Consider the following 14,898-nt stretch of genomic DNA (forward strand, 5'->3'; position numbering starts at 1 on the left):
CCACACGTCCACAGATGATGGACACTTCCATAGAATATGTGCAAAATATGCAGAGATCCTCCTTGACTATGCCCCGCTTCAATAAATTATCTTTTGTTGGAAGGATATTGTTATAAGCCCTTCACAAAAAAAACGTTTGTTGCATTGGAACCTTTAATTGCCAAACCGTTTTCCACAGAGGAGTGTACCCTGAGTGGAGAGATCCTTCCCCATGTTTTACTGATTTCCTCTCTTTCTCCAAATGATAAGCACTTCTCACAATGAAAACACCTGAGGTTGTGGCTCTCCATATCAGCTTGTCTGATTGTCTATATCTGCTCAATGGTAAGTTACAGATGAGTTCAACTTCATTTTCCATGAAGATCTGTAGTCTTGCAGGTAGTTTCAATGCCAAGAAGCTTCAAAAAAAAAAAAAAAAAAGTTTCAATGCCAAGAGATAAGGTGGTAGAAGGGACAAAATTTCATAAAGTGTTACGTGACTGCTGCAGTCCACTTAGGAGAAAAGGGAGCCCAATTTGAAGAAGTGGAGCCTGATATCTAGGCCCTACTCTATCACTACTCTAGCTTGTTTCAAGAGCCCAAAGGCCTACCTTCCTCCAATGCCCGTGACCATAAAATTCCAATTTTGCAAGGCCATCGCCCAGTCAGCATTTGGCCCTAGCGGTATCCATTTTATCAAAAAAATGGAGATTGAGTGGCAAGTCTCCATCTTGTTAAATTCCAGAGTAGTAAGAGCCAACACAAGCCCATATTCTTCACCTATTTGAGGAATATAAAACCGATACTTGACTGTGATCTTGTTGATTGCCTGGCTATCCACGCACATCCGCCAACTCCCATATTTATTTCGTACTCGTAGGGACGGTACTACGCATGGATTCTGCGTATTCATACTCTCTCCCTCTAATTGTTCTTCCAAATAGAATTCTCCTTTGGGCTCATTCGGTAATGTGTAAGGTCCGGGAGACTTGCTCCTGATACTAAGTCAATATAGTGCAAGATATCTCTCATAGGCGGCAGTCCCTCGGGCATCTCTACATCCATGATGTCTCAAAATTCTTCTAACATCGGTCGCATTGTCTCAGAAACTTCTTGTGAAAAGCAAATCATGGTTCCCTTTGTCACCAATGCTACGATGTCTTGGGCCTCCTTAACTTCTTCCACGAATTTTATCCGGTGAACAGGAAGACCAATTTACCTTCAGAACTGGTAGAATTCTTGAATTCTTGTAAGGGTCAAAATGTTACCCTCCGACCATCCTAGAAGATAATGTAAACATTATCTCTTCCCTTGTGCTGCGAATCCAAGTCAAACTGCCAAGTTCTTTCTAAGATTAAGTGGCAAGTGTCCATCTTCACCGCATTACACAAAATTGAATCCGTCTAATGTTTACCAATCGAAAATGTGAAATGACATCTCTCGAATATTAGTGTCTTCGTTCCCTGCTTGACCCATTTGATCTTGTATGGTGTTAGGTGCTTCTCGGTTTTTAAACCCAACTTCGAAACCATCTCCATAGACACTACATTCTCCTCACTTCTACCGTCAACGCGCGATCAAGTCATGTATCCTTCGATTGATCGTGCAACGAGTGTGAAATATCTCATGTCTTTGAGATAGACCCTCTTGCCTCGGGGTCAAGAGTAAGCATTGAATTACTAAGGATCGGGAAAGTGGGATTCACTCGTCAGCGTTAGCCAACTCTTCCTCATAATCAAGCGTATCATCCTCAGTTGCTCCAACCTCTCAATTCTCAACTCCTTTTTATGGCTCAGTTTCGATCAAGTTCACCATCTACCTTCGAGGACATTGATGTGAACTATGTCCTTGTTAGTTGCACTTGAAACACTTCTCTGGATCGGACCATGCATACATATTGTTGGCTGGTTCTCTTGGTATGTTTGAGCTATTGCTGGCTCCTCTTCCCATGGAAATCACTAGTTGACTTGGTGTGACTGTCAGGACTAGAGGTTGTTTCCCCGACCCTGCATCGGTCTCATCGCATTGCTTCCAGGTTGGTGCTTTAGGCCTCTCTAGTTGCTTCTTGACTCAGGTTGCTTAGCTAATTGCCTTGGTTAAAGTAAATACAGGATGCATAGAAACCTTGTCTCGGATCGCCACATGTAATCCACTAATAAACCTTGCTACTTGTTGAGCCTTGTTGGGACTTTCAAGCGACGGTGTCGGAAGACAACCTTGTAACTAATTATTTGTTATTTTCTTTTAATTTTTTTTAATCAAATTTTACGTTTCCGTTAATATCTGTTTCTTAAATTACTTTTCATCTTCAATATTCAGCTTCTACTTACTTCTTATTGTCACATGCTGTCATAACAATCATAGTGTTGCATGGCATCATATATCAACTTAAATCTTAAATTTTTTAACTCATAATTTAAAATATTGTAATTTTTTTAAGAACTAGGGTTAAATACCAAATACCCCCTGGGGTTCGGTAACTTTATTTTTACCCCCCTAAGGTTTCATTTTTATCATAGGATCCTCCTGGGGTTTTGATAAAGGACCAAGTTAGTCCATCCGTTAGTTGATCGTTAGGATTGACACGTGAACCAATCAGATGTTGACACGTGAACCAATCAGATGTTGACACGTGGCACCTATTTAATTTTTTGAAAAAAATTAAAAAAAAAAAGAAAAGAAAAGAAAAAAAATTGGGGGTGGCTCCCTTGGCCATTAAATAGGTGCCACGTGTCAACATCTGATTGGTCCACGTGTCAGTCCTAAAGGTCAACTAATGAATAAACTAACTTGGTCCTTTATCAAAACCTCAGGGGGTCCTGTGATAAAAATGAAACCCCAGGGGGGTAAAAATAAAGTTACCAAACCCCAGGGGGGTATTTGGTATTTAACCCTAAGAACTATTGATCGTGATATGATCTAATGATTGATTAAACTCTTAGAATTTTGTATTATTTGTATGCACTAGTCCAATCGATTGTGATATAATTTATTAATCGATCAAATGCTATGGATTTTGTATTATTTATCCTTATGCATTAGTTTGATCAATCTTTAGCATCCTCCTATTACAGAAAAGTTAAGCCTCACGCCCATATCTCAAAGAAACTGTGATCTTATCTAGGATCGATCGAACTTGACACGATTAAAAGTTCGATTGAATGTCTGATATTTGATCCTAGTGCATTAGTCGGATTGATCAAGATGATCAAATGATCGATTGAACTCTTTAGATTTTGTATTTTTCTTATGCATTACTTCGATCGATCGTGATATGATATTGATCGAATTCTATGGATTTTGTGTTATCTATCTTTGTGCATTAGTCCGATCAATCATGATAAGATCAATATGATCAATCGTAGTGCATTAGTGCGATCGATTGTTATACAATCAATCAAACTCTATGAATTTTGTATTTTCTATCATTGTGCATTAGTCCGATCAATCTTTGGCTTCCTTCCACTAGGGAAAAAGGTTATACCCCATGTCCATGTGTCAAAGAAATAGTGATCTTATCTAGGATCAATCGAACTCTATAGTTTTGGGACAAACAAGATCAAATTGCAAAGTATCCAACTCTTTGGTTGATAAAAATATCATCCAAATCCATATATGAAACTTAAATAATTTATATATATATATATAAGGAGAGGGTATATATATATATATATATATATATATATATATATATATATATATTGAGTTTAGTTTGTATGTCAAAATGTGGAAATTTAATTTTTCCGTTTGTTCTTAATTCTAGCTTGGACCAAATTTAACGTGTTAATACTCGAATATTTTTTCTGCTAGAGTGATAATAATTTTTATTTTAGATAAATGAAGATTCTCAAACTTTCTAACAAAGATGTTTATACTTCATTTTTTGGTTCTGGGAAATCGTCTTTTTAGATCCGGAATATTCGTTAAACCGTTGGAATAAACTTTGCTATGTAATCGTGCAATAATCAAACTTTTACCTTGTTTTGATATATATATATATATATTAAAAAATAGAAGTAGAAAATAGAAAAATTTAATAATAATTTAAAAATAATTAATTTTTTAATATAAGGTTTTTTTTTTTTTAATTTTTTTTTTAAAAAAATTTAATAGGCTAATAGCCTAATATGTGGTTTTAGTAAGCTTAAAAATAAAAAAAATTAAAATTAAAGAGTACTATGAGTGTCGACATCTAACTATCAACACATATAGTCTGATTATCAGCGTTGAGGTTAATACATAAACGATGTCGTCTTTGTCCGAAAAATAATGCAGGATCTAGTGGTGAGGTTTTTGAAATTTTTTGCACAAAACTTTTTTAATGTACCACCCCCTTTTATTAAAGTATATTTTCATTGTTTCTAAGTAATTTTCTAATTTTTAATATGTTTGATAGAAAATATAAATTTGGATATGAAACATTTAAGAAAAAGGGGAAAAAAAACAAATTCAATGACGTACAAAAAGGAACTTTTGATAAATTTGTAGCTAAAAACAAACAAAATATTACATCAAATCGAGCTAAAGAATAAATAATTGAACAATCAATCTTTGAAATAGAATTAGAAGACAATATTGAAATAATAAAATAAAATGATATTGTTAATTAGATTTATAAAATCCTTGTTAGCATCTATAAAATGGATCAGTGAAATTAACTATTAAGAATAATGTACTAACAAAACAAGTATATTTAAATTTGATTAATCAATTGTCATCTAAAAAAACAAGAAAAATGGTTTTTAATAAAAAAAATTTATTATATTATAATTTTAAAATAAAAAATGTTATATTTATAAATTGCATTTTCTAGGGGAGTAGTGATGCAGTTGCCCACTGCACTTGCCCTGTTTGTAAAGGGGTATCATTTTGCTTATTTATTTTGAAAGCACTTTTCGTTTCTTTTTCTTTTTTATAAAAAGCAAAAAAATAAAAAATTACTTTGAAAACTGAAGATACACAATATGGTCTGTATTTCACTTCCAAGTCTCACCTAACATGTTTCGTAGTAATTTGACAGATTAAGAATGGCAACAAATAGTCTCTCAAGCACAATTGTTCTTGAACTTCTTAGAAATGACAATTATGCCAATTGGTGTGCTTGGATGAAAAATTATTTGTTGGCTCAAGATCTTTGGTACATTGTCCAATCAACCACGGAACCCCCTAAACCAGAAGATGATGTAGTTGGATTTAAGGCATGGAGAAAGAATAATGCTGCAGCTTTACATGCAATTCTAATTTCATGTGAGGTGGACATACTACCGGGGATTAGGAAAATCACTTCCGCCAAAAATGTCTGGGATGAATTGGCTAGAATGTATGGACCAGGTGATGCTCTCTCTCTCTCTCTCAACGTTAGGCTTATTGTTGTAAGATAATTTGGTGGTGGACAAAGTATTCTTTTTTTTAATGGAATAGCCATTTTGGGTACTAAACATACTCTAAAGATGGATGACTTAACAAATGAGATCAAACCCAAATACAGTTAACCTTATCAATATAACTTCAAGCTAGATTTTTGCCAAATAATAATAATAATAATAATAATAATAACTTCAAGTTAGATTCGTAATTTATTTATTTATTTGGTAGGTAAGTCAGATTCGTATCTTATATTACAACAAATTGCTGTTTCCACGTACGTTCATGGAATATTTTTATGTAAATACTTTATGGGACCTCAAATGGTCCATGCCGGACCCAATAACTTGTATATTATACATAATAGAAACACAGAAGGGCAGTGCCAAAGTAGAATAGTACGAATTCGATTTCGGCGGTCACAGTGCAGGTCGTGCTCACTGTGCGGCAATACTTTTCTATTCCACTTGAAACACAAAAGGCCGAATATGTGCCCTTTTATAATTAAAGCCTTATAGTCTGCAAAACTTTCTACTACAATACAAATTAATTGGATAAAGACTCCTTCCAGGTACTAATTACTTAATGAGAATACTAAAGCTTGACAAAACAGGGAAATTGAAAAAATAAAAATTCATGGAGTGTTGGTATCAGAAACCCGGACTCACTCATTTTACTCTACATGCATGGCTTGGCAGGGGCAGGCAGAATAAACAACGACCTCCTTGATCAGTTCGAGCCCTTACGTACGGCTATCAATAATGGTAACTGGGATGCTGCAAACGATTTTCTTAGTCACAATGAAGATGCAAAGAGTGCAACAATTACAGACCGTGGATCTACTGTTCTTCACGTGGCTGTCTTCGCGGGAAATAGGGAAATTGTGGAGAATTTAGTGGAGTTATTGTCGGAGGAGGAATTAGAAATCAAAGACGATGAAGGTTTCACAGCTCTAGCCAGGGCTGCCGTTCAACAAAATAATACTGGGATGTTAGATTGCATGCTTAGAAAGAACAATAACTTACTTGACATCCGAGACAATTCCAATCGTATACCGCTTATAGCAGCTCTAGAGTATGGAAATATAGAATTGGCACGCTATCTCTATCCTGCCCCTCTGAATTATAATCAAAGATTAAGCGACATCGATGCTTCCACGGTTCTTACCCAGTTCATACTTCTCAATGATTTTGGTAAGGATCCTAATTATTCATTCTTGTTTTGTTCGATGCTTTGAAATTGTATTGAATAATTTTCCTATCGTTAATTAATTATGTCTCTACCGTACAACACAATAGATCTTGCTCTGCGCTTCCTCCAGCATTGCCCACGTGCTGCTGTTGTTCCAAACAAGTATGATAGTTCCCCTTTGGCCGCATTGGCTTCCAAGTCTTCTGCATTCCCGAGTAGGACCCCGCTCAGCCGTCTGGAAAAAGAGATCTACGACAGTGAGTATCATTTATGTTTCTTGTTGTTTTTCATGTGTCACCTACAAATTAAACGCTTGCATGTTTGCACAGTCCGTCTTTGTCTTTTAGTATATAATGTTTTAAGTTACATATCTTTAAGAATTGTGTTTCCTTTTTAATTGCTTGAAAAGAAAAGACGGAGGGATAACATCGTTTTGTTATATTTCTACAACTTTTTTAGGTTTGTTAAATAAAAAATTTATGAGTTTATGAATATGAGAGAAGTGACCATCTTCTGTTTTTTCCTATCCATTAACTTTTAGAGTTTCATATGATTTTTTTTGTTTTTTTTTTGGCTATGATCGAGCTCCTCTTTTAAAAATTTGCAACATTGATTTTAAAAATGTGGCATATATTGTCTTGCTACTTGCTTGCTTAATTTAGTCATCTTGAGCTCCGTTTGTTTCAACGTAAAATACTTTAAGGAAAATAAACTTTCAGGAAATGCTTTCAACTCTAAACACTTTTTAGTGTTTGACGCGTACGAAAAATTACAAATATTTTTTTTATAGAGAAATGTTAGGGATTCCAAATCTTTTACCAATAAATGTATAACAAAATAAAGTAAAGCTTATTCATTGGAGATGATCAAAAAAATTATTTAAACGAAATGCTACGAGTACCAATAAATAAGCTAATATATGATTTTGATACATATTTCTTAGCAAAAAAATTTGGTACCCATAATATTTCTCTTTTTTATATTTTTATTGATCATATTAACATATAAAAATCAATTTTTACTAACAACATAAAAATATTAATATAAAATAATTTCTAAAAAATTAAATCTAAAAATTTCAAATGAACGTAGCAACCTTAAGATGACAAGGGCACACTCAAAATGACACCCCTACGGTTGGTAAGGCATCGGACATTCACGGCCTAATTAACCCAATTGTTGGTCCAATGGACCAACCACTACAAAAATTTTAGGGTTTTGTGATTTGCTTATTAATGACATTTTTGGGTAAAAAAAAAAAAAAGTCATTAATAGGTTAGTGACATTTTTGAAATGACAAAAATTGGAAAGATTGAAAACTGGGTAGTGACGTTTTTACTATTTACGCGTCACCAATTGGTGACGTGTGAATAGTAGCACATCACTACCCTTTAAAAAATTATAAAAAAATAATTTTTACAAAAAAATATTTATAATAACAAATATATAATTTTTATAATAAACTTATATTTATTATTATAAATATTTAAATGTTTTCCAATAAATTTTAAATTAAAAAAAAAAATAGAGAGGCAGAACAGTTTGCAGCAATTTCTGAGAATTCCCGTTCGAACGGGAAGAGTGTCTGTCCGAACAAACAATACATGCTTCACTAAACTCAACCCCACATACACGGCCAAACTAGTAAACAACACCTCAACCAATCAACCTCTTGAAAACTCAGGATTTATACCAAAAATTCAACTCCAACAACACCCCAAACCGAAACAACAAGAGATGGAGAACCCATAATTAAACTCTGTTACAGCCATTAATCAACCTAGAAACAACTCATAACCTCAACCCGTTAGTTAACCAAAAATCCTCAAGAGTACCCAAAAACACAAACCCATTCCAAGATCAAGAATCAAAATCAAATAATAATTCGAAACTTACCCATTTATTGTTAGAAAAATCGTCCCTCTTCCGCTGTCAATGCTCTCCCACTTTCTTTCTCAATCCCGTCTTCTCTGTTCTCTCTCTCAGTCTCTTCGTCTCAATCTCCCTCTTGATTCTATCTCTCACGCCCATCCTCCCTCTCCGTTCTGCTTTTCTCCACTTCGTTCTCCCTCACTCCTGCTTCTTCTCTCCTTCTCTAACCCATTCTCAATTCCACCGTCTCCCTCTCTCTCTGTAACTTTCTCTCCCTTTGCCTCTCTCTTGTTCTCCGTGAGCTCTATCGCCCAGCCCTCCCTTTCTCCCTTGAACTCTCTTCTCACGATTTCACTTTCTCTGTTTTGCCGTTGAAGACCAGGAGAAAGAGTGAATTAATAGGAAAAGAAAAAGAAAGAGAAAGAAGAAAGAAGGGAGCAAGAAAAAAGGGAAAAATTTCAAATTTCAAATTAATGTCGTATAAACAAACACGCCATTAATTAGAGGGGGTCACCATTTTGTGACGTTTTCAAAAATGCCCTACTGTTCACACCTCACCAATATTAGGTTTTTTTTCGTGACCTTATTCTGGGTGATGCCATGGGGTAAGATGCTCACTCCCACACGAACGGTTTCCCAATTTTACACCTTGAGGGCAAGGTTGATTTCAAGGGTTCAAGAGTGCCAAGACATGATCCTAGAAACCACTCACCACTAGCATGGACATGCAAAGGCAAGATCACAGCAATCAAGGACATCGGAAAACAGGATCACCGTCGTCGCCAACCATAAGCAAGATTGTAGCTAACATCCCTAAAATATATATAGTAACCAACCATGGGGAGGGCATGCCAATCCAACAAAATCAATTTCAAGTTTTGTTTATCAATTTCAGTTTTAGTTGTTCTACCAATTTCCTCTTTGATTTTATATGTTTTCCTATTGATTATTAATTCTGTGGAACAAACAAAATTTATATGATGGATATTAACTTAGTCAATGAAATTTATATTTTGTTGGGTACATTGCACATTTGTATGTTTTCTTTGTGGTTTAAAGTATAACGAAGAGATATAGTATTCATTGGACTTTTTTGTTGAAAGGTATATCCATTCCACCAGCACAGTTCCCCAATGAAATTCGGATAGACATCCCAAACCCACGTGAACACCAAGGTGATCAACTAAGCATTATCAAATTAGGTATGTTATCGCCTAAACTCCCTCTCTTAAGGATTTATATGCACCACTGAAAATATTTGGGTGCCTTGTCTACGTGTACATGATGCATGAGCACACCTTATAATACACGAGTATATATATCACATTCAATTAGACAAACTTTCCAATAGCATACCTGATCATTAACAAATCAATTTGTGGTAATAATTTTCTAACTTATTTATGCGAGTGGGTTTCATTTTCACTTTGCAGCATTGCTAGACCTATATCGTCGGATACCTTCGATAATCCTTCAGCTCCATGGTATCAGTTCACGTCGATTTAATTTCATATCTTTGTGAGAAACATTATTAAACTTTATTATATATCTTTCTTCAATTGGTTTTTTTTCTTTTTTTTTTTTTTCTATATATATCACATTCAATTAGACAAACTTTCCAATAGCATACCTGATCATTAACAAATCAATTTGTGGTAATAATTTTCTAACTTATTTATGCGAGTGGGTTTCATTTTCACTTTGCAGCATTGCTAGACCTATATCGTCGGATACCTTCGATAATCCTTCAGCTCCATGGTATCAGTTCACGTCGATTTAATTTCATATCTTTGTGAGAAACATTATTAAACTTTATTATATATCTTTCTTCAATTGGTTTTTTTTCTTTTTTTTTTTTTTCTTATCATCAATCTATTATTCTTCTTTTGATCTAGTTGAGTGAATGATGCAATGATTATTGACTTAGGAATCAAGACATATACAAATTTACTTGAACTAAAGAAGCTCCATCAGCAAGCCCTTCAACTTCTACCTAAAATGTGGAGTCAAGTAAAGCAAATGAATGGTGATTATGTTAATGGAGTCATCTTACAAGCCATCAAGGGAGGGAATTTTGAGTTTATTGATCAGATACTTGAAGTAGATCACCATCTTCTATATACCACTGATACAATGGGAAGAAACATATTGTTTTACGCTGTCCTATATCGGCAAGCTAAGATTTTTCGCCATATCTTGCAAAAAATAAGCAAACTTGATGCGAAAAATTCAATTATGAATGCTCGGGATAAATCAAGTAACACTATCTTGCACATGGCAGCGATGTTAGAATCATCCACTAAAAGTGATCGGCTTAAGGGTAAAGTTTTGAAGATAAAGTGCGAATTTGAATGGTTTAAGGTGATATCTCTTGATCTTATTTTTCTAATGTGCTTACACTTATATGCTTTTGATTGTTTCAAGGTATTTTAAGTCAAATGAAATTTTACTAGCCTATAAAATAAGGAAACTTTTACCTTTTCAAATGTCTCTCTTTTTATTGATCAAACCTATAAGACATCCCCTTTTCAAGAAGTTTCATTAGACAACAAGGGTCGATCGGTGACAACTACCCTCCTAATAGATTAATGTTTTCGTTTAAGAATTGTTGTAGTATGTTGGTTCTACTTTTGAAGACTAAACTTTCACAAAGATCATGAAGAATTGGTTGGGTACCTTGTAACACATTAAAAGGCCTTGAATTAACTTGATGAAGTTGAACTGCGCGAAAACTCATTATTCCACCTTCATTTTGATGAGTGTAGCTGCCATAAACTAAATTGTTATTTTCTTTTTTCGTATTCATAAACAAGGATTTCAATCATATATGATTTCAGCAAGATGTTATAGTTCATAGTTGTAAAAATCCGAAATCCATCTCTTTAAGGTCATTATATATACATGCTACCCAGAAATATGAGATTTAATGCATGCATTGCAAGAGATGCCACAAAAGGAAGCATAGATTCATTTATCTATATATTGCTTCAATCTCTAATTTCTAAGGTTTTATTCATTAAATATAGGAGGTGGAGAGAATTTGCCTTCCTTGGATTAAGGAAATTCGAAATGATACAAAGATGACGGCGAGAGAACTTTTTACCCATAACCATAAGGACATGATGAAGGAAGGAGAGATATGGATGAAGGGTACCGCAACTTCTTCTACAGTGATAGGAGCTCTCATTATTACCATTATGTTCACTGCTGCAATCACTGTTCCGGGTGGTAACAATCAAAATACAGGGGTCCCAATGTTCTTACATAAAAGGTCATTTACTATCTTTATCCTATCTAATGCATTATCACTCTTTTGTTCTTCAACGTCAGTATTGATGTTTCTTGAAATCCTTACATTGCCTTATAGTGAAGAAGATTTTGTAGAACGCATTCCTACAAAGATATTTTTGGGATATTACACTCTTTGCTGGTCTATTATAACTATGATCATCGCCTTTTGTTCTACCCTTTTCATTATTCTACCCCAAAAATCACGGTTGGTCATTCCTGTCTTTTTCCTCGCCTGTTTTCCTGTCTTCCAAATTTATTCTATTGGGTTTAAACTTGTAAATCATCTACGATTGCGCTTGCACAGGTTCGTAAGTGATGTATTGAGTAAGTTAATAATTTGGTTGGACTCGCGAGTCAGCTCGTAATGTACTAAGCATATATATTGGTCTGATTGTCTGGTGGTTTAGACATTTTCTGTTGAAATAAAATAAATTGATTAGTCATATTAATATATCCTTCGTAGATTTTCTCTTTCTTTATATTGCGAACCTATATATGGAAAGACTAATTCTACCTGCAACAATTAACATAGATATGACAATTAACAATAACTAAATTTTAAAGAAAAAAGAAGAAATTGGTATATATATCTAAATTTTTGCATGTTTAATCTGTTTGTTTTTTTAAGTGGGGCATACTAAAAAAAATTCTAAGGCACATCATTTAAAAGCCTTTAACGTTGAGTAAATCACCTTGTTGTATTGTTTATGTTATGCGTTGTTTGCTCAATCGGCTGGGAACTACGCCTCATATGTAGACAAGTCTAAAAGAAAAAAAAAAAAAATTAAATAATTTTTTACTTCTATTTCTTTGTCCTCTCCTCTTTTTTGAAAACAATTACTTTGCCAGAAGTCTTCTGAATGGTTACAGTCCCTCCGTCTTAACGCGTCCGCATATAGAATTACTAGGCTTCGGACTTCAACATAACTGTGAGCCACCCCTTTAATAATTGTAATTTAATATAAATTTTGTAAAAGGATTAATAGAATCTGTATTGAACTGGACAAAAGCATGGTCAGCTCAATAGTATTGGTTTGAGGACATTTATGAAGGCCCAAAAAATATGAATTAGGATCTTTTCGGGTTCAAATGAACTCGAGAATATTCAGTTAGTTATAGTGAATGGGTATTTTTGTCTACTCAAAAAGTGAAAGGACAAAAATATCCCTAAACTTGCCAAAAAAAAGAAAGATGAAAGGGCTTAGGAAAAATAAAAAGAGAGGAGACCACTTGGCAATTGTTTTGCTACCAGGGCTTGGAAAAAAAAAAAAGTGACATGACATATTTTAGAGTATATTAATTTAGTAGGCGGAATGACTATTTCACTGATATCATAAAATGTCACTTATCTTATATTCCGGTAAAACTTATAAAAATACAAAATTTAAATAATTAAAAAAAAATAATAATTTGGCCATTTTGTAACGTTTATACTTTATATGCTAACATGGGCCTATTATGTCACTGCATTTGTTTATGCCGGAAAAAATACTTACAGTAACAAAGACTGTCTCAAGCACAACTGTTCTCGAACTTCTTAGAAAGGACAATTATGCAAATTGATGTGCTTGGATGAAAAATTATTTGTTGGTTCAAGATCTTTAGGACATTGTCCAAGCAACCCCCGAACCTCCTAAACAATATAATGATGCAGTTGAATTTAAGGCATGGACAAAGAATAATGCTGCAGCTTTACATGCAATTCTAATTTCATGTGAGGTGGACATACTACCGAAGATTAGGGAAATCACTTTTGCCAAAATTGTTTGGGATAAATTGGCTTCGATGTACGAACCAGACAACTCAACAAGGATCCCAGGTGACTCCTCATCAAACATCTCAGGTGAGAGTCGTGAGACTATGGGCCGGTTTGGTTTGCAAAATAGACCATTGGAATGAAATAGCTATTCCCATGGAATAGTCATTCTCTTGTTTGGTAGGGGTCTATTCCTGGGATTAGTTATTCCCATAGGAATAACTAATCTCATTCACAGGAATAGCTATTCCTCTAAAAAATTAGATGAATAGTTATTCCTTATGGAAAGAACAAGATTTTCCCAAAAACACTTTTTTATTTTTTTAATCTCAAACTTAAAAAATATAAATTAATTAATTAAAAACAAAAATTATGTGGGTGGCCAGCCACCCACAGAAGGCCTTGGGGGTGGCGCTGCCAACCCTGGAGGGCCTCGCGGTGGATCGGCGAGGCCCTCTAGGGGTGGCCTAGCCACCCCAATCCACATCGGGGGTGGCGCGAGAGGACCTCGCCCTGGAATCTCACTAGGGGTGGCCAGGGTGGCCTTGGCCAACCCCGATGAGATTCCGAGGGTGCCCTAGCCACCCCGATTCACATCGCACCACCCCCAAATCCACCGGGGGTGGTTTCACCACCCCTGGGGCACCTCGGGGGTCCACCCCAAGGTGCTCTGGGGGTGGTACGACCACCCCCAGGTCATGCAGGGGGTGGCCGGCCACCCAATGGGGTTGTTGGCCACCCCTGTAATTTTAGGTTTTTAAATTTTTTTTTTTTTTAAAGAAGGGTGGAGTTTGGGTAATTTTGGTTCAATTTCCATTAGAATACATATGTTGTTACCAAACTAAGGAATAGGACCATTCCGCCCTCCTCTATTCCTAGTAATAGCTATTCCTTTTCATAACGGAATACTCAATCCGTGAACCAAACTAGCCTATATTTTTCAATTGCCATGACTCCTAAATTTTCTTCAAATCAAATTTTTTCTGTTTTTTACTTACTCAATTGAACAATTCAAGTGTTATATCTCATATTAATTACGGTGCCGAATAATTTTTTTTCCTGATTTCAATATATATATTGTTGACTTTTTGAAGTGGAAAAAGAAGAAATGTATAGCATACCAAATCATTTCTTAAAGTTTGATCTTGAAAACTATGGCATGTATATTATCCACAATGGAAGATAGCCACTTCCATAAAATGACACTATTTGACCTTTAAATAAAACTCTATTCATGATGTCAAATACTTGGGATTAGGGCTGTAATTGAGTCAAGTTTGACCTATTTGAGCTCTCGGAAAACAATTATATGAGCACAAGTGCTCCGCTAGATTGAGCCTCCCTTGCTTGATCTCGGCTAGATAAGTTTTTTCTCGAGTTCAAGCTTGGATAGAATTCCGCAGAAAAATATATAGTTTTTCTAGAAAAAAAAAAAAAAAAAAAAA

The 14,898-nt window shown here is 34.9% G+C and overlaps 2 protein-coding genes across 2 annotated transcripts in view; one reads left to right on the top strand and one right to left on the bottom strand.

Annotated features, from left to right (window-relative positions):
• LOC132171626 (uncharacterized) overlaps positions 1 to 213 on the bottom strand; it is a 2,277-nt gene extending 2,064 nt beyond the window's left edge. Inside the window, exon 1 of the mRNA XM_059583000.1 lies at positions 189 to 213. Within this exon, the coding sequence (XP_059438983.1) occupies positions 189 to 213 (25 nt within the window). The remainder of the gene's footprint in view (positions 1 to 188) is intronic.
• Positions 214 to 5,006: 4,793 nt separating this feature from the next.
• On the top strand, positions 5,007 to 13,596 carry LOC132171636 (uncharacterized). The gene is made up of 7 exons (XM_059583011.1): positions 5,007 to 5,310; positions 6,042 to 6,536; positions 6,642 to 6,791; positions 9,510 to 9,608; positions 10,334 to 10,830; positions 11,433 to 11,654; positions 13,303 to 13,596. The coding sequence occupies exons 1-7, from the start codon at positions 5,007 to 5,009 to the stop codon at positions 13,594 to 13,596; spliced, it is 2,061 nt and encodes a 686-aa protein (XP_059438994.1).
• The last annotated feature ends 1,302 nt before the right edge of the window (positions 13,597 to 14,898 follow it).

Source organism: Corylus avellana, chromosome ca1, assembly GCF_901000735.1.
Source record: "Corylus avellana chromosome ca1, CavTom2PMs-1.0".
Taxonomy (NCBI): Eukaryota; Viridiplantae; Streptophyta; class Magnoliopsida; order Fagales; family Betulaceae; genus Corylus; species Corylus avellana.